At 38.0% G+C, this 21,929-nt stretch overlaps 1 protein-coding gene across 4 annotated transcripts in view; it reads right to left on the bottom strand.

The window, feature by feature from the left end:
• The window catches only part of PTPRK (protein tyrosine phosphatase receptor type K), a 421,519-nt gene that overhangs the window by 277,927 nt on the left and 121,663 nt on the right, over window positions 1-21,929 (bottom strand). For all 4 annotated transcript variants that reach the window (XM_054196429.1, XM_054196428.1, XM_054196431.1 and 1 more), the window contains exon 3: window positions 6,059-6,330. In XM_054196429.1, coding sequence (XP_054052404.1) covers window positions 6,059-6,330 — 272 coding nt within the window. The remainder of the gene's footprint in view (window positions 1-6,058; window positions 6,331-21,929) is intronic.

Genomic DNA, 21,929 nt, shown 5'->3' with positions numbered 1-21,929 from the left:
GGGGAAGACACAACACAACAGATGGGAAAAGAGGACAACAGCATATATCACCAACATTTACTTGCTTTCCCACCACCATCATCCCTTATCCCTCAGTAAGCCTCTGTGCTCATAAACAAACTAACTCTGGATGGAAAAAAAGCACGTTCTGGCCAGCCTATGGAACCCTACTGAAAGGATGACACAGACCTGAACTAACTGTCAAAACCAGCGTTATAATTTCTAAGAAAAAAAGAAAGAGCTTCCATGAAATCTCCGATACTTATGGTGGGACCGAAAACCTGAAAGCTGCACCTCAGCCATGACTGGGCTTGTTTGGGCAACGCTCACTTTCACTCTGCACTGTGATTTTCCAGTTTGAAGACTGGAATAAGACGGTATTTGTAGAATTCCTCTGAGAGCTGTAAGTGCTTTGTGATCTACAGAACTAAATTATTAAAATGTTGCTGGTAATCACTCTGCTGGAACTTAATCTGTCTTTGTCTTCACCAAATTGATAAACATCTCAAGAAATGAGACAGAAGTGTGACAGATAGGCTCACACACTTTCATGTTTATCCTAACAGTTAAAGAAAGATGGTGTTTTGTTTGTACTAACAAGTCTTGGAGAAGCAATAAGGAAGTTCATTATAAAAAAGCATTTCTCTGAGTAACTCTTCAATAAACTGTATAAAGAAAGTCTGTCTTTTGATTAAGTGCTGCCTAGCAAGTAACAGTCAGGAGAACACTTGGGGGTTTACAAAGCATTTCTGCCAAGAAAACAACATCATTCCTATTTGGAGATATTTCCAAAGGGCTCCAATTTTCAATCATTAGTGATAGTGGTAAGTGGTGAGACAGTTAAAAGTGTTTTTAACTGATGAAAACTATGGAGGAAAGAAGGGAGAGGAAGGAAAGAAAGAAGGAGATGTATAAGCCCTTTCATTGTGTATTAATGAACTGGGAACAAAATAGTTTATGTACAGTCACCTTAAATTCTTAAAAGCCACAAAGTACTGTTATTCCACAAAGGGAGTGCTAGAGAACAATGCACCTATATGAGGAGCATTTTGGTGACTTATACTACCTACCAAACACAGGCTGTTGTAAGTTTAAGAAAAAAGAAAAAAAAAGCTATCTGTCCTAGTTTAATAAATACCAACTTTGTTTTCTTTACTTAAGAAGCTAGCCAACCTTTTACTAACACAGTTTACTAAACAATTTTTATATCTCTGCTAGAACGAAATTCCAGCCACTTGCCAAAACAAAAGTTCTAATTCATACTTAATTTCTGAGAATCCTTAGAAAATGGAAGAATTTAAAAGGCTTAATTGGTAAATTCCAATTTTTAAAAGTCTAAAAATATCTGTTACCCGAAGTTAGACTGAAAGGAGATAACAAGAGGAAAAGAGCCAAGAGAAATGGGCGTAGGGCTGGTAGTGGCAGATGAAGTTAGCTTTCATTTCTATAGCCAGAACAAATACTTTCACAGAACATCACCAGACTGGTTTAGGTAACCACAGAATATAAAACTTATATTTAGCCTGCCTAGGAATATGGAAACAACTGAAGTACAGATCCAGTTGGGGGTGGGAAGGGGAAAAAAAAAAAAAAAAGAAAAGAAAAAAAAAAGAGGCCTTTGCCCCTTGCATAAAACGTAACCATGGCTTAGCAGGTCTTAACCATGGCTTAACCATCGCTTCAGGCCAAAGGTCTGAACATCTTTTCTTTAACAGTGTTCTTAAGGAAAGGTTAAGAATAGGGCAAGAAGGCACATCACCTCTCTGTGCTCCCCAAAACATTCTCTGCTCCTCCAGCTACTTTCAGCCCATGAGACTTGTTTGCCTAATTACTAATTTCTAATATTTCTCTTTCAAGAACTTGCCCAGCATCTCCTTAAGCCTACATACTCCTCTGCCATCCACAACGGCTACTTCTGACACAGACTTTTCATAGGTCTACGGCCTGCTGTGTGACCCACCTCCGTTCGCTTCTTTTCAGTCTGGTTCCCCCACCAGACTAAAAAAGCCCCTAATTCTTGAACTGGAAGAGGATTCTCCTTCATGCTAGTGATGGTTTTGCAGAACTCTATCGTATTTCCCTGAATTGTGTCTTTTTCAGGCCAGAAAAACTTGGCCTATTTGAGCATTGCCTCTCATGCATGGATAGACTGCTACCAGATCTTTGAGCAATTTTAAATTTTATAAATCCTATAAATCATCAATACTAAAATAAAGAACAGATTCATTATTTAAATCAGGATTCACAATTCAGCTGGAAAATTATTTGCCTTTCTAGAGTTTTCCTGCACTTTTTTAAATGGTCACGCTTCATTAGTGTTCCTGAACTGATAAAAGAACTTCTGCTTGGTGCAGTTCAGTAGTTTTACTTTACTAGCTACACTTCTAAGTGTAACCATCACTCCTATCAAGCCGGTATCCTAAACAGCCTCTTTGTTAAACTAGAGCACCATTACTGTAAAATGAAGTTTTAAGGAACCATAAAGAAATGAAATAATTCATTTTTTACAAGTTTGAGATTTATAGTTTGAAGTCAAGAGTTTCTTTATCAGTTTCTGATCAAAGTTTACAAAACCCAGAGAGCTGTAATATAAAACCAAAACTGGAAAGCCCATGGTTCACATTGCAAAGTGGACCTCGTGGTGGAGCAAAAATGTGACCCAGTGTGAACAAAACAAATTTTCTGGGGAATACACAAGAAATAGGAAACAAAGGACTTTTGGGAGACAGTGTTTGAAAACAAACAAACAAAGAAAAAAAACCTCAAAAACCCAAATTCAAAAGGATGACATAGGTAGCAAGGAAAGGGAAGCAGAAACGACCGTAACAGAAGCAGAAAGGAAGAGACAGCCCTCCACAGCTGGATAATTCCTACTGTGCAAAGCAGGAGAGAACATGGGGAAAAGAACAGAAGCATTAGACAAAACCACGCATCCAGACAGGAATAAACATCTCAACTAAAATAAATTAATGAGTTACAGTAGCAACCGGCACAGACAACAGAGACACAAAACTCCCAGACAAAGTTTAAACAACACAAGTCCCAAAATATTTTTCCTTTGAAGCAACCTTGAGGCAGGCCAAAGGTGGCATATTTCCAATGGAGCAATAAAAAGAAAAAAAAGATTCCAGAACTAACAAGGATCAAAATCAAATCATACCCTCCATCCCAAGGGATTCTCTAATCAAGCCCTTTTCCTCAACAGTTCATCCACATGTTAAACAAGCAGAATAGAAGATGCAGGTGCCTTGCTAGCAGGAGAGAGACCATATCATTACAGGACTGCTGAAACTCTCCAAGTGCAAAATATGACAACTGAAGAATCACAGGCCCCATGCTTGGAGAAACCCACAGGAATGGTCCTAACATTAGAATTTCATGTCATATATACTGTAGACACTCGAAGCTTAAATCGTTGCAAAAAAAAAAAAAAAAAAAACCATGGAATATCAGGAATACAGAAGGGCACTACTTTGGTTCTTAAGCTCAAAGTTCTTGAACCACAAATAGGCTCAAGGCTGGAAGTGTATTCTGGGGGAGGTATGACCATGAGTTTGTCCTGTTCATGAACTCTTCTATAAGCTTCCACTGTTATCTGCCATCAGAGACAGGATACGAAGCTAAACAAAAATTCAGTTTGATCCAGTAAAGCTATTGTAATAAACTGTACTATCTTTTGTCAGAAAATAAATAAAAGAATGAAGATATATCTATAAATAGCACAACAGAATATGGTTAAAGAAAAGCAAGTAAATGGATTATTAAAATAATAATAATCCCCTAAGTAAAAGGAAATGTTACGTCCATCCAAAAATGCTGTATCTATACTGTGTACTAGAGTGACATGCAAAAACACCCTGCTACAGGAAGCAATAAAGCTTCAACAGAGCACAGCAGTGCACAGAAATGCTGTTTATGAGCTAATTAGTCTAGGTGCAGCACTTTATTAGTACTATCAACACAGCCATCCTGCTAACTTCCAAGTCGCCATACAAGACCTCCTTATAATGTAACCTGTGCTATTCAGCCCCTGCTAATCTTTACTCTCTTCCCTCACTTAAAAGTGAAGGAAATAGCAATGAAGTTGACCTGATTAACAAAGTACATGTAAACAGTTGTGCTCCACAGTGATCTTTAGCAGTGACCTTGCTTGTACAGGCAGGGATCCAATTCCCAGTTTAGTAAAAAACCACTTCCATCTCATTATAAAAACCAGTGTGCATTTCTCTCAGTGCTAGCTAAACTCATTGACCAACAGGTAGATCAAAGTGCCAAAATCACAAGCTAGAGCTCTACAGCAAAGAACTCCTATGAGAAAAATGAAAAAAGATTTCCATGCTGAAGAATAACTCAACTCAAAACTAACATTAAAAAAAAAAAAAAAAAGAAAAAAACAATGAAGAGCGATGTTGACATTGAGACCTCAAAGGACCACTTAAAACCACAGAAATAGCAACCCTGTTTGTGCAAACAAGCAGGCGTGCACAGGCAGCGTGCAGATTTCCTCTCCTGTTCATAAAAGCAACCGTATAAGTTGTACACAAATCACGGCAGGTTGCATTAACAGTTCTCCAGCCCTACTCCAGATTTATTTTTAATTTAAAAATAAACTGTGTTACACATGATTTCAATATTCTGCTGGATGACCAAGCAAAGGAAAGAATGAATTTAAGCGCAGTCTACAGAGAGATAATGTGAAGGCTATAACGTAAGTGAAAAATGGCCATGTTGCTAAGATAAGGCCCCAACCACCAATCTCGTTGTCAAGCCTGGCCATCTGTCAGCAGAAACCTAATTTACTGCATATAATACTGCTATACTTGATTACTACTATACTGCTATAAAAGGCTCCGGGTTTTTTTTAAGCATAGCAAAAGCTACTTTCTAGCAACATAAAAGGGTTAATAAAACACCTCCTCAGAAGCGCAGCTTTATGAAACCAAGTTTCAGAACTTTAAATCAAATTTCACCCAGTTTCAATGTCACTGATAAATTAAATTTCTTTATAAATAAAAATATTAAAAACAAGGGAACAAAAACTGAAGAAAAACATAAAATGATAGTAAATTACACAAGTTTCAACCTATAAGTAAGGCTGCTTGCAGTGATGCCTGTTTTTTATGGAGATTATTTGGACAGAGGGAAATTGAAAGAAGTTTTAGAAAGGCACTTTAAGAAACATTCCTACGATACCACTATTCAGGAATACCTCATTAACAAAGAGGTCACTTTGCATCATTTGATAACTAATCTGAACATCCAAACTGTTTGCAAGAGCGCTAAAGACCTGAAGTGTCCTTAGAGGAGGGACTGTAAGCACTGCATACAACAACGACATAAACACCTCATGGTGTAAGAACTCAGATCAGCGCATCTAATCCAACTCTTCCCCCTCCCCTACATGCCAGGACAAAAATGCCTGTGTACAAGATTCATCCTTCACATCAAATACCCACTGAGCAAAACAGATGCAGGTACTTTCTCAGGTTAATCAAACAAATCAAATAACAGCATCTAGTAATAACAAGATGATTTTTCTCTCTATACAACAGCCCTACGCTGCAGGTGGTTTTGTCCCATAGCGAGCAAACAGGAGAAAAAACACGTCCCGAGCAGCTGCTCATTAGGTGAGCACCATTCTGCCTGCACAGCAAATGAAGCAAATGTCATGTGGAAAAAAAAACCACCGTTTACGGTCATGTAATTAGACGCAGTAACACAGGCATATCCAAAAGAGGAGGGAAGACAGGTACAAATTACAGTTGCACAGGCAATTTATTTCTGGGAGTTTATCATTTTTGATGTTCCTGGACTTTAACTGTACCGTTTCTTCTAATGAGGCTTGTTTCCAGCTTACTTTTTCCTATTATACAATAACAGACAGCTTTGAAAAATCACCTCCTATAAAACATACCCATCCCCAAATAATTATTTCTTCTGAATGGAACACTATACTCAAGGACACTGGGAAAATATCAGAACAGACCAAAACAAACCCAAACTGTCCAGGACCTCTCTGTAAATGTTGTAAAGCGGCGAGAATTCATTGCAAGCTTACCTGATACTCGTTGGGCCAGAAAGTGCTGACAGCCAACTCTGCTCGAAGCCAGTCTTTGCCAGTGGAGCCGGTGACATTCCAGATGGGATTAGCCAGCGGCCCTTTATTCACCCTAACCAGGATGTTCAGAGTGCCCGGGTTCGCTCCGTTCTTGCTGTACAGAAGGTAGCTGAAATCGATGCAGTGAGTATCGTTTTCTTTCATCGTTGGAAGCTGGAGTCGAGTCTTTTCTCCAGGGTCGTGGTCTGAGGAAATCACTATCATATATGATCCTAAAGAAGGGGGGAGTGGGAAAGGAAAAAAAAAAAAAAAAAACACAAAACAGCAGTGAGGAAAAAGAAAAAGATAAATGCCAAGAAACTGATTGTTCACTGTGAAAAGGATGGAATGCATAGATTTTCATATCCCCAGATCTCAAAATTCAGGTAGCAAGAAAACCAGCAAGGTATAAAATGCCTAGAAACACCACTGAAGCAGTATCCACAGAAGATGTTACATATCTCTGAGGACCTACCTAGATGCTTCCACCTACAATTTTTTCTCTCTCCTGTTTTAGGATCAGATAATTAGAAATAGGATCACAGACGGACTGAATAAAAATAACAGGAGGAGGAAAGGATCATCATTATTCTGAGGTCACTGAGGCCGAAGTTCTCTCAACTTGCTCCACAGGTTTCCTGAAAATGAAAAATATGGAATAACAAGGTCCACATCCCTCAATGCAGCTTTATCACACCTTTTTCTACCCGGAAAAAGAGGCAGACTTGAATTTTAGATACATTAGCAATAGAAATAGCTCATTTAGGACACAGAGCCACATTTGTCCTGAAAAGTTGGGTTTGCTGCTCCATTTGCCAATGGATTTGAGGGGATAACGAAAGTTTCTATAGCTGGAAGGGAGCCCATCTTGTAAATTTGTTTTAAAAGAAGACAGAACAAGCTGAGCCTGTCTAGCTACAAAGGCAGAAAGCAGATGTTTAAACAGGTTATACAGGACATAATGCTGAAAAAGTTTGTCCTAGTGTTCTGCAGAACGGACAGTAGAGACAGGGCTACCATCTATCCTAGCCCTAGAGCAGCCCTATTTCTTCAAGAGCAACAAATCCATACCAGGTACTATAAAGTGAATGAATCTCACAGAACAAAGCTTCTGAGACACAGCCTGCCAGGCAAAACTTTAAAACCAAGTGAGGCAATCCAACTCAGCATACAATCTGAATCCTTGCTGCAGGAAAGTTTCCGAACCTGAACTTCCCTACCCTCCTGCTTAGTGATTTCAGAAGCTCCATGCTGACAGGTTTCCTTCTACCTGTAGTCCTAAAAAGCACCCTAATAAACAGCCTTCTTCCTGAAGAAGGCTCAGGTGAAGTCCATCAAAATACAGTTAAAAAATTAATCTAAATTAAAAAAAAAATATAGATTTGCGAGTGCTTGTCCAAATGAGTAGGCCCATAGAAGTCCTGAGACTATGTACATGAATGATCATTTATTGCTGGAAAATCTTCTCTGAAGTATATAGTAGTAGAAGTATATATACTTCTCTGAAGTAAGCTATTACTGTTCTGTATGTGAAGTTTTACCCTTTGATTTTTTGGCAACAAGGAACTATCGCATTCCAGTATGTCCTAAACAGTTGTATTAACCATTCTGAAAACTGTTGACAAGCTGTTGCTCAGGAGAAGATGAAAATTTATGTATATAAAGTCATCTGTGTGACATGCCAATTTACTGGCCTGTAAAGCAATCCTGCGGTTAAAAAAACTGTAAAAAAAAGAGAAGGCAATGCTTTAGAATTAAAGTAGCTCTTATTAAACTACATTGCCAGGATCTTGATTTTTAATACTAATCTTAAAAAAAAAATAGGTTTAAAGAAAACTCTACTGTAATGTAACATCAGCACCTACTTAATATTTAGAATTATATGCAGATGCCATTATTGGAAGGAGCAGAATATAAGAATTGGCTTTTGCAGAATTAATGTTGTTTCTTTCAACCTGTTTCAAGATAAAATCATTGGGAGGAAATGAAAAATCATAATCAAATTATAAGAAATAAACTGGAAGTATTTCAAGATCTTACTCCTATACTAAGCGAATCTGCTATAGTCTTTGGAAGCTCCAACATACATTTTTCTGCATATCAACATATTTTATAGTACTCTGCTTTTACAACCTCATTTTTCATCATTTAAAAATACTTAGCAGTAAATTTGCATATATCTATCTACATGTGTTAGTCCTACAGCATTTCATGAAATGCTCCAGACAGCATTCATAAACCATTTGTCACAAAGCCAAAGCATCTGTTCAGCATCTCACAAACTACTTCCCCTCGCCCCCCTTTTTTAAACTTAAGAGGCAATATCCCATGAATGTACACAACCTCACTCCTTCCTCAGTTGTCTGCCTACTCCAACAAAATCAGAAGCCAATGCCAAAGTAAACTACACATCAAATTTATATCTTTGAAAAACACGGAAAATATTTTCCTGTGCCTTTTTTAAGAAAGTCATTCTTTATTTGTAAAGAAATACTACGTACTAAAATAGGATTGAAAGAGTTGGGGTCTTTTTCCCATTCATACATGCTTGTAATATCTTAAGTCAAAATTTAAAAACCTCATGTAAAACTTTAGCCCTAGATACTCTCTCTACAGGTTGGGGTTTTTTTAAACAAGCATCTCCTTTAACATTGAAAACTGTATTTTGTAGTACTATGTATATGGCACAAGTTACTATGCAATCCATTAAAAACAAATGAAACCACATAAATATGAACAATAGAAATTATAGAAAGAATAGTGTCTGAAACAAAAGATTTATAATTAGATGTCCAGATAAGTTTAAGGTAGCATAGCATTGATGAGAACAAGCTATAAAGTTTTCACATTTGAAAGGTATTGGCTAATACTACGCACCACTTTTACAAAGTAACACCCACTGGAAGACGGATAACTGTGGGGATGCATTCCTATCAAAATATGTGCTCACAGAAATAGCACCAAATGCCCTTTCAAATACCAAAACAAATGTATGTATTTCATAAATGTTATTAGACATGAAGTAAAAGGATCAAAAAAAAAAAACAGTGCCAGATTTTCCTTTAATTTTTAAACAATTCATTGCTACAGCGAATGGGAACTGTGCAGATAGGAAATAGTAATTTATAATGCTATCCAAATAAGTGTCAAAATATATGTGAGTATTAAAAACAAGACTTTCAAAGGTAACATACATTGCAGCGTACACTTAGACACTAGCATACAGAAATCCCAGGCAGTCAGGCAAACGTCTGACCTGTTCTCACATACAGCTACTGCAACACTCAGCTGACCACGTACATAGGCAGATAGCATTTATATTTACGTACAAATGATGAAAGATAGGCATAACTGCATTTGAAAAAAAAAAATAATCACACACAGAGGCAACAAATCTGTAATACTGTACTATTACCAAGTCAAAAGCTTTCAATTAATAGAGGTATTTAATAAAGTCATGACAAAACAGTCAAGTGGCCACTTTGCATAGCTAACCAACTCCTTGGATTATTATTAGTGGCAATATTGGCACAGTACAAAAGCAAGAGGTGGTAAGCAAGCCTCAGCAAACCACTTCAAACAACAGGGAATAATTACCCAGATATTTAATGTTAAAACAGAGAAATAACAAGATGACAGGCGATCACAAGCTAGATGGTAAGATATTTTTGCCTTGGCAGAAATGTGAAGTGAGGGAAATGCTCGCAAACTTATTGATCCCTAAGATCAACTATCTATTTGGTATTTTTTATGAGAATTTAGAGCACCTGTTAGAGCTAACTATTCAGAATGGTGCTCCAGGCTGGAGCTGGCAAACAGGGTGAGAAGGAAGGAGCAGCAGAGCCCAAGTGCTATGGACTGACCGCAGCCCCCGGTCCCCATCCCCCTGTGCTGGTGATGGTGGGAGGGAATTAAGTTAATTTTTCCCCAAGTCAAGTTCTTCTCCTGACTGTCAGTAACTGTCAGCTTCTTTGTCTCAACCTGTGAGCTTTTTCGTCTTATTTTCTCCCCTTGTGCTGTTGAGGGAGAGAAAGAGTGGCTGGCGGTTAGATACCGTATATAGTTTTATTAATATCCTGACCTGTTTTATTAAATCATGGTGGAACTCAGCTCTGTGACTTTGCCATCATTGCTGGCCTAACAGATCAAGCACAAACACTATACACACCTACTTCCCTTGCAGACAAGAAAAAAAAAAAAAAAAACAACTGACCTGTGCTGTTTCCACTAAGATTTTACAATAAGGAAGTTGCAAGTGAGTTACCTCAGTAAAAACCAAAATTAATTAAAAAAAAATGAATAAATTTGTAGTCCATGTTTTGGGCAATGAAGAAAGAGGAACTTAGCATGAAGGAGCAAAAGTTCATTTTTTTCTTCTTACAAGACAGAAAGAATAAATTTCATCTTTTGATGATGCTGTAAGAAATTAGAGGTGAAAAGTATACAAAGTCATCATTTACACCTGGACAAAGAGCCATTGCTCTTAACTATTCCTTTCACTGCCTATTTTTCACCGTGCCCAAGTGCAAAGTCTTTAGTTATTCTGGCAGTAGGGCTGTTACAAAATGCATCACAACTCATCAATAACATCTTTCTTGAAACACGTGGTTTGATATTGATGTTGCTTCACCCTCCCTTTCAGTAATTCCCAAAAGAGCCTTCCTTCCCCATCCTTGCAAGTTTACAATCTTTAAAACTCATAGGGAACGTTCTTTTTCTCCCAACCACACTTAAGTGTGGGTTTTTTTCCTATTTATACATAGTTTGTATTTCTCCAAATCAAACTCCACCCTCCCATTTTTGCTTTTCTTCTCTGAAGTCCCTTTCTGTTTATTTGCCAGTTAACAGCTCTTATATTATTCCTGATGTAAGAGGTCAATCCAATTCTTTCCTGCACAGAATAGAATCATCAGAGTATGAAACAGCTAAATAGCGCTGCCTCCTAAGCCTTTACCCAGCTCATGGCAAGCATTCAGTTTTAGATTCTGATGTTCAGGAAGATTTTGATGCTTATTCAGCACTTATTCATGAACTCACTAAAAGACACCTGCATAGATCTGGAAAATGACATCAGACTTTTCCTTAGTCATATTATTAAGTATATCTGTATGTTCCTCATAGCTTTCACTATGCTTTGTTTGTTTTGACAAACATTGAACTTGCTAGCTCAGCAGCAATGACAGACCATTTCAGAACAAATTAATTCCTTAACTAATTACCTGTGAAAAGCCTTAGTTTTTATCCCCTACTGAAAATCAAGCTTTCTTATCATCTAGCAGTTAGCTGCAGGTAAGAAATCATGCTAAGATTAAATAAAAAAATTTAAACATCCTTAACTAAAATATGCCTGCTGTAATGCACCGATGTGGCAGATCAGTTTCCCGATCAAATTATTTTCTGTCACTTCCTTGCTCCCTGAAAAACGGGCTTCTATTTGAAGTGTGAAACTTGTAATTTTCAGCAGGCTGGTCTTCCACTCCTGCAAATCCTCTTTCCTTCAAACAAGTACTAACCACCAAACCATCTCCATTTCAAGGGCACTCTGTGGTAACTTCTTCACCTGCTGCTGTGCTGCTTCTATTACTAAGACATGATTAGGTCACCCTCAGGTGAAAAAAAAAAAAAATAGATTTGGAAAGTTCCAAATTTCATATGCAACTAGATTTATGTCTACAGAAGTGGATTAAACTTTACAGTTTGCTAATGGGGAAAAAAAACACTGAAATATTTCCCATTGTTGTAGGGAGTACGGTGACGATGCTTCAATAGATTCACAGAAAAAGATCCAGTAAAAAGAAGTCTTCCCCATAAAGCTGAAAGAAGGGATTGTCTTTACTTCATGGCAATATCAATGAAATGAGGTGGAGAGTAAAGGGTACTTAAGTGCATTATTCTAAAGCTCAGGACTATGTGACCTTTTTATTTCATTTTTTAATAACTACTATATAACATTATAGTCCCCAATTAGGTTTCAGGCAAACTTTGTAGGAGACAGTGGGCAACGAACTGACACTGAAATACAGAAATAGGCTTGCAACTGGAAGGAGACTGCAAACAGAAGTAGTTCGAAAAAGTCGAACTGTATTAATTCACAGAAGACTCACACTTCCCACACACTAGTATTTTTGCTAATTTTGTTCTTCAGAGTAATAGCCCTATGACCATTTCACAGGGGGTTCTTTACAGGTATTTCTGTAATTTGCAAGAAGGGAAAAAGTAAAGGCTAATGATAAAACCTCAAAAGCTTTTTTTTTTTCTTTTCTTGCAGGAAGGATATTCTCTTCAAAAGAAAAAACAAAACAAAACAAACAAAAGAAAAAAACAACAAAAAAAGGCCAATGAATAAATTGAATATACTACAGGTAAACCTCCACCTGCTTGGATTTAAAAATCCTCAAACCATTATAGTGTCCCCTTCCTACTTAGTGAATATCTGCCACCCTAAGACAGAGAAAAAATATTAAAGAAATTAAGAAGAAAAACTAGATTAAGCTTAAATATTAAGCTTTCTAATTTTAATGAGCCCATCAGGTCATGTCTTATGGAGCATATCTAGAAATAAATGTATGGACACTACAATACCACTTAAAATACATTACTTGATACACACGCAAAATATGTATTATCATTATAACTTGATTTGCCCGTCAGTCAGCTGTTTTCATTAAAAAAATTCAAAAATATTGTTAACGTTCTAAACAAGAGTTCTCCAAAATTTCTTTAAATGGTTACAATTCAGAGGTATCTTTCCACGCAGTTCACTTGCTTGCAATATCATTCCCTACACAAGACTCAAATTGTTGAAGGCATGATTCAATTTCTTTACAGATTGTCAAAAATGAAAGGGAAAAAAAAAATCAGGATCACCAATTTCAACTTCACTGCACAGCTCACTGCCAATGCACCATAACTCAAATACAAGTCAAGACAAGACTCTGAATTTACTACAGAAATTAAAAACAACAATAAAAACACACAACATGAAGACAGGGAAATTTTTTCTGGAGAATGAGAATGCAATCCTTTTTTTTTTATTCCTTCTTCTACTCCATAGAGAACGAGTATTATTAAAATAACCAACCCAAAACAGGCCATTAAACTACACCATGTAAATAAAGGCAGAATTCTCACTCAAAATGAAACTCCACCTAATGGACTGCAATAGCTCATCAATTTTGCACAGAAGCTGCCATTTCACACGACGAGAAAAGGTGTCCTGCCCTCCAGCCTGCACTCGATCCTGCCGAAAGCACTGCTCTACGGCAAGGTCATGTAACTGGGATTCCCCCATTTTCCACACCCACAGAGGGAAAGCAACAACAGAGGGACAGCTTGACAAGGCAGCACAGAGTAAAACCAATCCAGACAAGGTAAATCAAAGCAGCATCAGGTCAGCCGCAGAATTAGTTACATGGGAGCCGCAACACTTTACCAGTATTCGTACCTATGATACTACTGGCATGATGCTACAATCACTCACGGCTGGTCTATTCCATAACAAGAAAATGTTTGCCAATTAAAAGGAAAAAAAAAAGAAAGACACACACCCTCCTCTCCCCATCCCCATGTTTCAAAGGTATGCCAGGATTTGGAGCAAAGTTGATGAAGAAGTTTTGACTGAAAATCATTCCTCAGGCTACAAGCAGCTACAAAAGTTCTGTTCCCCTTATCAACATTTTACATATGAATAAACATGAAAAATACACACTTCTGAAGTGTTTGAATTCCTAGTTTTCTCATACATAACACCAGCTTCCTGTGGATTTGTTTGTACTGATGCAGAGAAAGAAAACATGATGAGATACCAGTTTCTGAGGTATGATAATTTAAGTCTTTTCACCCTGCTTTTTCTTGTGATGGATCTTTAGCAGATACATAGGCTTTAAGCACTCCAAAATCTGAGACAGAAAAATGCCAGGAACTGAAATTTGCTATGGAAGCTTGCAGCGTCTGTACAAAAGAGCATTTATCTTACGATGTGCTCCTTTGAACAGCTTCTTCCAACAAAGCATTCAGAAAATGACATTTGATACGGTGCATCAGGCAAGCTTATGAAAGGACAGTGTTACTGAACAGTAAGCTGCACTTAAGTAACCGAAAGGCACGTGGAATAGTTTTGTATTTATTTGGGAATTAAGCGAGGCACTGAGTCATGAATTTGTAACATCAGCACCTGTGAATGGATGGCTAAGATGAAAGTAACCACAGCTCCGAGTTGCCTGAAATGCTGTTGTAAAGCCATAAATATCCCACAGGTGGTGGCACGGTGACTGTAGGATGCTTCTCAGTCAGGAGAAGCTGATCTGGCTGCCCAATGAGCAGCATACATTGGTCCGCTGTCTGTCTGGAAGAAAATGTATTTTCCAAGCAAAACTTCCAAGAACTGTCCAAATGGAGGACAATATCAACTGAGTATGAAGTTATCCGATTGGGACAGCAAATAACTGGGTACCAGTCGTGCCTGCCCAGCCCAAAGCCAGTACGACGTTCCAATGTGCAGCTCTTCCCAGAGCAGCAGCTGATGCTGCCAAACCGCAAGGCATTCTGCACCTCCTGGGGAAAACTCAGTCCCATGAAGACAGAGACACCCACAAACAGTTGCAACACTTCACCATATGAAATACAGGTGCAGAAAAGAGTTGAAATCCATTTTGCTTCACCATTGCTGTAAACTGCACTGATGCTGCTTGGCTGGATACGATGAGCAGTAACGCACAGATGTCTCCCTGTGTGTTAGGTTTTTTCCACCCGTTTTTGTGACAGACAGTCCAGGATGAAAGACTGGTGTTGGCTTTTCTATATCCCCGTACAGGACTATGATGACTGTGTATCATCACCACTACTGAACATAAACCGAACACCCAAACAGACCCTCAAGCCAAGAGGCATTTTAGATTCTTCAAATGCTGATTAAAGAGACACACTTTTCTTTACTGAGACAATTACAAGCAGACAGAGACTGAATTATTCACTTCCTCTGCTGGGTATTATTTATTTGGAAATAAATTAAAGCAAAATTTCAAAATATTGAAGATTTCTAAGGCAAACAGTCTTACAGAAAATGTGACTGTTGAGCATTTACATAAGTCTTTGGTGCACTGTGCGCTTGCTGCAGCGCACAAAAACAAGTTCACAGAGAAATCACAAATGTCAGCCAAGGTGACTTGAAAGCTCACTGCCACTGAAACACACCGGGGCTTCTCCTCCCAGCACACAGATATACCCCATCTCCTTCTCCATCTGTGCTCATTGGACCCTTGGATGAGCCAAATCAACACCCAAATCCTGCAAAAAAACCCAGCCAGGTCTCCTGTCCTCCTCTTGAGAGAGGCAAGGGGACAGCAAAGTTTGATTTCTTCCCAGGTGAAGACCAGGTTGGGCTCTGTCCCAACAAGCACCAGAGCCAGGTCAAGATACGAGAGGAAACTGAAGCTGTAATACATACATAGACAAGGGTAATTGTTCCCAGGAGGAAAAAAAAAAGAATAGTTAAAAGTAACTTCTTTCAAGTAGCTGGAAAGTCTTTAGAGAATGACAGCTCAGAAAATAGCTTTAGGATTATTTTCTCTTCATTGCCAACTAAAAAAAAAAAAAAATCCTGCAAACCCTTTAGGCTTTTTTCCCCCTCCTAAGTACTAAGTGGCATTTAAATTTTAACTGAATGGAAAAATATAATTTTTGAAGCAGCATTCATATTCAGTGTCTTTAACACACTAATCATTCCTCCAAAAGCAACAGTATTTAAAGTGCATTGAGAAGATACTTGTTCCTATCAACTTAAGACACTGAAATTGAAAACAGAAATTAAACTGGTCATTCCCTGGATGAGTATGTGACAGCAGAAAATAAAAATTAACAATCTGCTGAGAATACCACTCCAAAGGATCACTAACAGTTAAATAAAGGCTCAAAAGAAATAATCATTACCATATGCAACAGCAGATTACAATTGTTATTACAGATCTTTCAGAAGAGGAAATTATATGCCCTCTATTTCTTGAAAGAAGTCTTAGAATTTATTTTAAGCATGGAAGATTTATAAAATAGTTTCATTAGAGGTTTGGTTTTTTGTTGGTTTTTTTTTTTTTTGTAATTGGAAGAATATTCATTCCTTTATTTTGGACCACTTTTTCTTGGCACCATATAATAACTTTTCCTGTTATGAAAACAGTTTTCCTCAGAACATTGCTTTATGCAACGGCAACCTGAAGAATCATCTTTTAGTTTCAGATTTTATTCCTTTTACAGGTGTAGGACCTATGCTTAAGGAGATGTATATCCCTTTGATTAAATGCACATTATGAATTAAGAACCATTTACTGATAAGAGTTTTGAAAAACAATATAGAACGTTATTTAAATCATGAAAAAAATACTTACCTATACATTCAGAAGATCGACCTAATAGCAAATTGTTACCTCTTCTTCAAAATATCACCCGTCCTCCCCTATGAAGTACGTACCTTACTTTGTCGTGATTCACACTCCAGTTGAGAATAACCAGGGCTCATGTCTTTATAAATACAACTGCAGGACTATTTAGTGAACTTAAGTACTTGCTTAAGGGAAAAAAAAAAAAAAAAAAAAAAAAAAAAAAAAAAAAAAGAAAAAAAAAACTGGAAATCTTGAAGCTTATTATTTCCAAGGAACTCTTCTATTTGACTTCAGACCATCAACTACACGTGGTTATGCATATTTGTAAAATAAAACCTTAAGCAATTTAACAAGCGTGGTACACTAACACTGAATGCCCCATAAAGCTCCAAATTTTACATAGATGTAAAGGAAAAGGCTAAAAAAAGGAACAGCTACAGACAGCTACTTCTGGAATTCCTTTTGAATTCCCAGTTATTGACTGTGATGCTGATCTTCCAAGCACAAACAGCCCTATAATGCATCTCTATGATAACCATCATAAATAACTCAACACCATCTAAAGAGTCAAAATCCACAGATCCTACATACCCAAAAAAGTACATTGAGGAATCCTATCCAAGAATATGAGGATTCATAATCCATCATATTAAATACCATGGAAACAAGATTAAAAACCCTACACATCTGCTGTCACGAAAAAGAATTCATACAGGCAATAAAAACAACAAAAACAGACAGACACAAAAAAACCACCCAAAACACAGTTGAAACATTTGTCTTGATACTCTAGGGAGGCTTAGAAAATACATTAAAAACTTAAGTTCAGAAATTAGAATTCCTTTCTCTCCTAGATGCTGGAACTCACAGTTAAAAGAGACACATGGGTTTTATGGTGTGTGACAACTCTCGTCATGCTTCACCTCTTGCTAACAGCCCTCCGTTCCACAGACATCAACTACTCTTCTCTCCCAAATACTTAAACTGATTAGCATTATTAATACATTACACCCAGAGTAATGGTTATAACCCGTACTTAGTTTGATGTTCGCTGCAGCTCCATCAGGCATGATGGAGGCTAGGACACCTGAGAGGTCATCATATTTTCCATCTGAATTAGTTGTTTTAAAATAAATGAATAGATAAATAAATAAATAAGCTCTCCCTATAAACCCTTGCCTCTCAAATTATATTAGCAGCTCAATTGGTTTTACACTCTAGTACACACCATCTTTCTTCTACAGGGAAATACTTCTGAGATGGATGGAAACAACCCTATCTATTATAAAAATCACTCATGCTAACATACTAGCATTTTTTTTACACTGTTTTGAAAGAAATAATTGGGCTCGATGTTCAGCAATGGAAAGAACAGCAAGGAGAAAGACTGCATATTAACTAGGATTGCTGTTTTAGAGAAAACGTGAAGTTCACAGCGATTAATGGGGTTTGGTGGTTTTTGTTGTTATTTGGGGGATTTTTGTTTTGTTCTCAGGAAACATCTCTGCTTATGAAGATCAGCATCTTTCCTCTTGACACTGCGCTTTCCAATTAATAAAAAATTGAAACAGCTTTTTCCTCCCAAATAGCTAGTTTATACATGCTAATGCTATTTAAATCCTCCTTTACTCTGAATACCGAATTTCGCAATGCCACACTAAGCATACTTATCCAACCCCACAAAACATTCCTCTGCCTGCACAAGGCTACCCAGCTAATGCTTGGCACCGACTAATGTGATTAACCAGAAGTTCTAAAAAGTACAAAAATTGAGAAATCTACCAAAAGATGTACCATATGACAGACAAGAACCTAGTCTCCATTTCAGACAACTTGTGAACTTTTAACACTAATATTCATTAGTCAAACATTGTACTTAATTATTAGGACTACAAATTGAACGCATGTTCCAAATGTAATTTCATGCAAATTTCTTCTGTGATTGAGTTATTTCACATTTTGGGTTCTGCAATGACACAGTACAGATACCAGAGTACCGAGTCATCCAAGGAATTATTTCATCTTCTTTTCTTTTCTAAACTGCAATTAAGCTTTTAAATAAAGTTTTTGCACTTGTACTTCCTAAGGGAATGTATAATTTATCCTGAACTAAGAGTATAATTTCGGTCTTTAAAACTTTTCCTTCAAAATTAGAATTTGCTGAAACCATAAAGGAAATCTGAAGTTGTTAACAACTATGACTCCTTCTGCCTTCTGAACGTTCTGAATGTCCAAATAAGATAGTCAAATGTCAAGTAGTATCTCAGAAAATGAAGAGAGTACAGTATTGTCTTTTAACACTTAACTGTTTTAAAAAATATCTCTTTCTGTGGAGGGAATATCAAACAGATTTAGAAATCAAGCACAACAGTTAATCATAACAAAGTAGTTTCTAAAAAAAAGTTAAAAAAAAAGATAAAATATTTATTTCCTTTTATGCTTTACCTATGAATCCTCGTGAGACCGATCAAGGGCTAACCAGAGTCTTCCCCATACAGAATGGAAATCCAGAACAATTAGGGAAAGAAAAGGAATTCGGATTCTTTCCAACAAAAACAGATAAAAATAGGCAATAAAGGCTGTGTATTGTTAGCTGACAGCTTCTTTTCTCACTTACAGAAGACACAACTTTTCCTGGCATTAATGCACACAAAGACATTGCAGGGAGGAAAACTGTGACAGTAGGTATCAGAACACTTATGACTCTGGTAAGAGACAGCAATTAAGCACTCAATTCCAAAATTCAATTAACATTTTAGCTACTCGCCAACCTGAATCTCTCTTATTGCAATTTAAGATTATTACTGCTTAACCTATCCAGCACGAAGACTGGTAAACTTTACCATCTTCTCTGCACCAACCTTTACTTTTTGAAAATTTCTATTTCCTTTTACTCTCCTGTAGAAAAGACAATCCCAATTTCTTCAGTCTTTCCAGAGAGGATATGCTTCTGTCTAGCCCTCTGCCATTTCTGCTGCTTTCCTCTGAGCTTTCCCAGAATGTGAATTCTCCTTCCACACCCCAAACTGAATACAAGTGCCTATTCTTCTAACTGCACTAAGGAAAAAAAAAAAAAAAACAAACCACAAAATCAAAAAGACTATATTATATATTTTTATACAGAATATCCTGCACAAAGCAATCACAAGGGCTGCCTTTTTCAAAAGAGTGTAACAATGTGGACTCACATTTAATTATTAATTCACAGCAACCATGAAAACCATTTGTGCAAATCTACTGATCTACTACTTCATCTTGCACTCCTGCTGCTGATCATTCCACCCAAGTGTCATTGCAAGCCTGCCCAGTTTCACCAAATCATTTAATTTTCATTATTTTTCAGTTTTTCTTCATTAGTAAGTACCACTATCCATCATAATAATTTTGAACCCCAGCTTACCCTCAAATAGGCTCGCAGGCTTGGTAACCTGGATATCCTCATAAAGTTCAAAGGACACTTGTTGTTCCATCATCCATGACACTAATGAAAATATTAAGAACAACTGGGCTCTATCAGCATTTTCCAAGCAGCTTTTCCACCTACTGTAAAGCAGTTTCAGTTTCACCTTAAGAGTTAGCGTCATAGGTTAAGGCATATGGTATCTACTGCTTCACTCTCTTCCGGGAGAAATAAATTTGTGCTCCCTTACATATTACAGAACTGCCTTCTCCATACTCCCCAGCATGTGTACCTTTGCTGACTACCACATTAAATATACTGTCGTGTTGAGGAGTCATTAAAGAGCTGAAAGACCATCAGCTCTGCTGGACAGAAGACACTTCGTTTCAATGCCTACCCCTAAGCTGTCTCAGTCAACAGCAGGAGCGGATATTCCCTCTGGCCTACAGCTACCAGCGAGGACACCTGTCCCCTAGGCACTCATGGGCAATTCCACCAAGGCCAGCCAGACTAGTCAGGTGGCCTCTGCATGCCTGGTTTGCTCGCTCCCAAGCCCTATGTGTCACCTCCACAGCTCCGAGACACAGCGCTCCCCATGTCCCTCCTGCTGATTTCCCAGTTCAAAATGCCGGGGGTGGAAAGGAGAGGGAAGGGGACAGCTTTGGTAGCACAATGGCAAAGCTATTGCTGTAGGCCTCAGGCTAGCCTTTTGGAAGGAGAAGCCGTGCTGAAATGCTGGTGGACAACGTGAGGCATGAACTGGAAGAGTGCAGCATCCACGTTGCCAGCCGACGGCAACGTCCAGGACTGCACCTCAAGCACTTCGGGGTCAGGTAACACCGGGCCAGCACAGAGGGCTGCACAACCAGGAGCAGACAAGGAGATCAGCTGAAACTGTAGACACAGCAGGCTTTCTTTAGCTGCATCTTACTGAACTACAGGCTACAGTATGCAAGTGAAGAAACCCACAGCTCTAGAAAATGCTTGCCCCTATTAAAGCAAAGTTTACTGCAACACAGCTATTTCCATTTTGAGTGTTAATTCATCAAGCAAAAATTAGAGACTAACAACAGAAATTACTTATATGTATTCTCATGACTTACTTTTAAAAAAAAAAAAAAATCAACTGCTTGGGATTTTTTTGGTTGGCTCATTGTCGTGTTTTAACCCCAGCCAACAACTAGGACCATGCAGCCGCTCACTCACTCCCCCTGGTTGGGATGGGGGAGAGAATCAGAAGAGTAAAAGCAAGGAAAGCTTGCGGGTTGATATAAAGACAGTTTAATAAGTAAAGCAAAAACCTTGCAAACAAGCAAAGTAAAACAAGGAATTCATTCACTACTTCCCATCCGCAGGCAGGAGTTTAGCCATCCCCAGGAAAGCAGGGCTCCATCACACATGACAGTTACTTGGGAAGACAAAACATCATAACTACAGATGTGTGCCCCCCTTCCTTCTTCTTCCCCCAGCTTTATATACTAAACATGATGTCATATGGCATGGAATAACCCTTTGGTCTGTTGGGGTCAGCTGTCCCAGCTGTGATTCCTCCCAACTTTTTGTGCACTTGAGAGCTTAGCAACAACCAAAAACATCAGTGTGCCAGCAACACCGCTGTCATCCTGAATCCAAAACATAGATTCACACCAGCTACTAGGACGAATGTTAACTCCATCCCAGCTGAAACCATGACAGTGGTTTTGGGAAAGCTGCTAGTAACTGAGTACGTGACTGCAGACGGAGAGACATGAGGTGGAGCAGGATTCCAGTGACTATACATGCAAAAAGCCATTCTGACCCTACACATCTGCAATCTCTATTTCCCCCATTCCCTTCTCCAATGTTCTCATTATTACATGAAACATAAATAAATAAACAAGCCCAGAGATCTAGGGACCCACAGGAGCAATTAGGCTGTAGAGCTTGGGTCGGTGTAACTGCTCTGTCTGAACAAAAAGCAAAACAAAAAAAAAAAACCCTTAAATACCTTCAAAAGCTAAAAATAATTCTTAAAGTCTATACAGCTAATAAAAACCATCATTTCTTTCAATGTCAGGTA

The sequence above is a fragment of the Rissa tridactyla genome, chromosome 3, assembly GCF_028500815.1.
Source record: "Rissa tridactyla isolate bRisTri1 chromosome 3, bRisTri1.patW.cur.20221130, whole genome shotgun sequence".
Lineage (NCBI taxonomy): Eukaryota > Metazoa > Chordata > Aves > Charadriiformes > Laridae > Rissa > Rissa tridactyla.
Note: the sequence above shows the minus strand (reverse complement) of the source record. Positions and strands in the feature narration are given on the sequence as shown.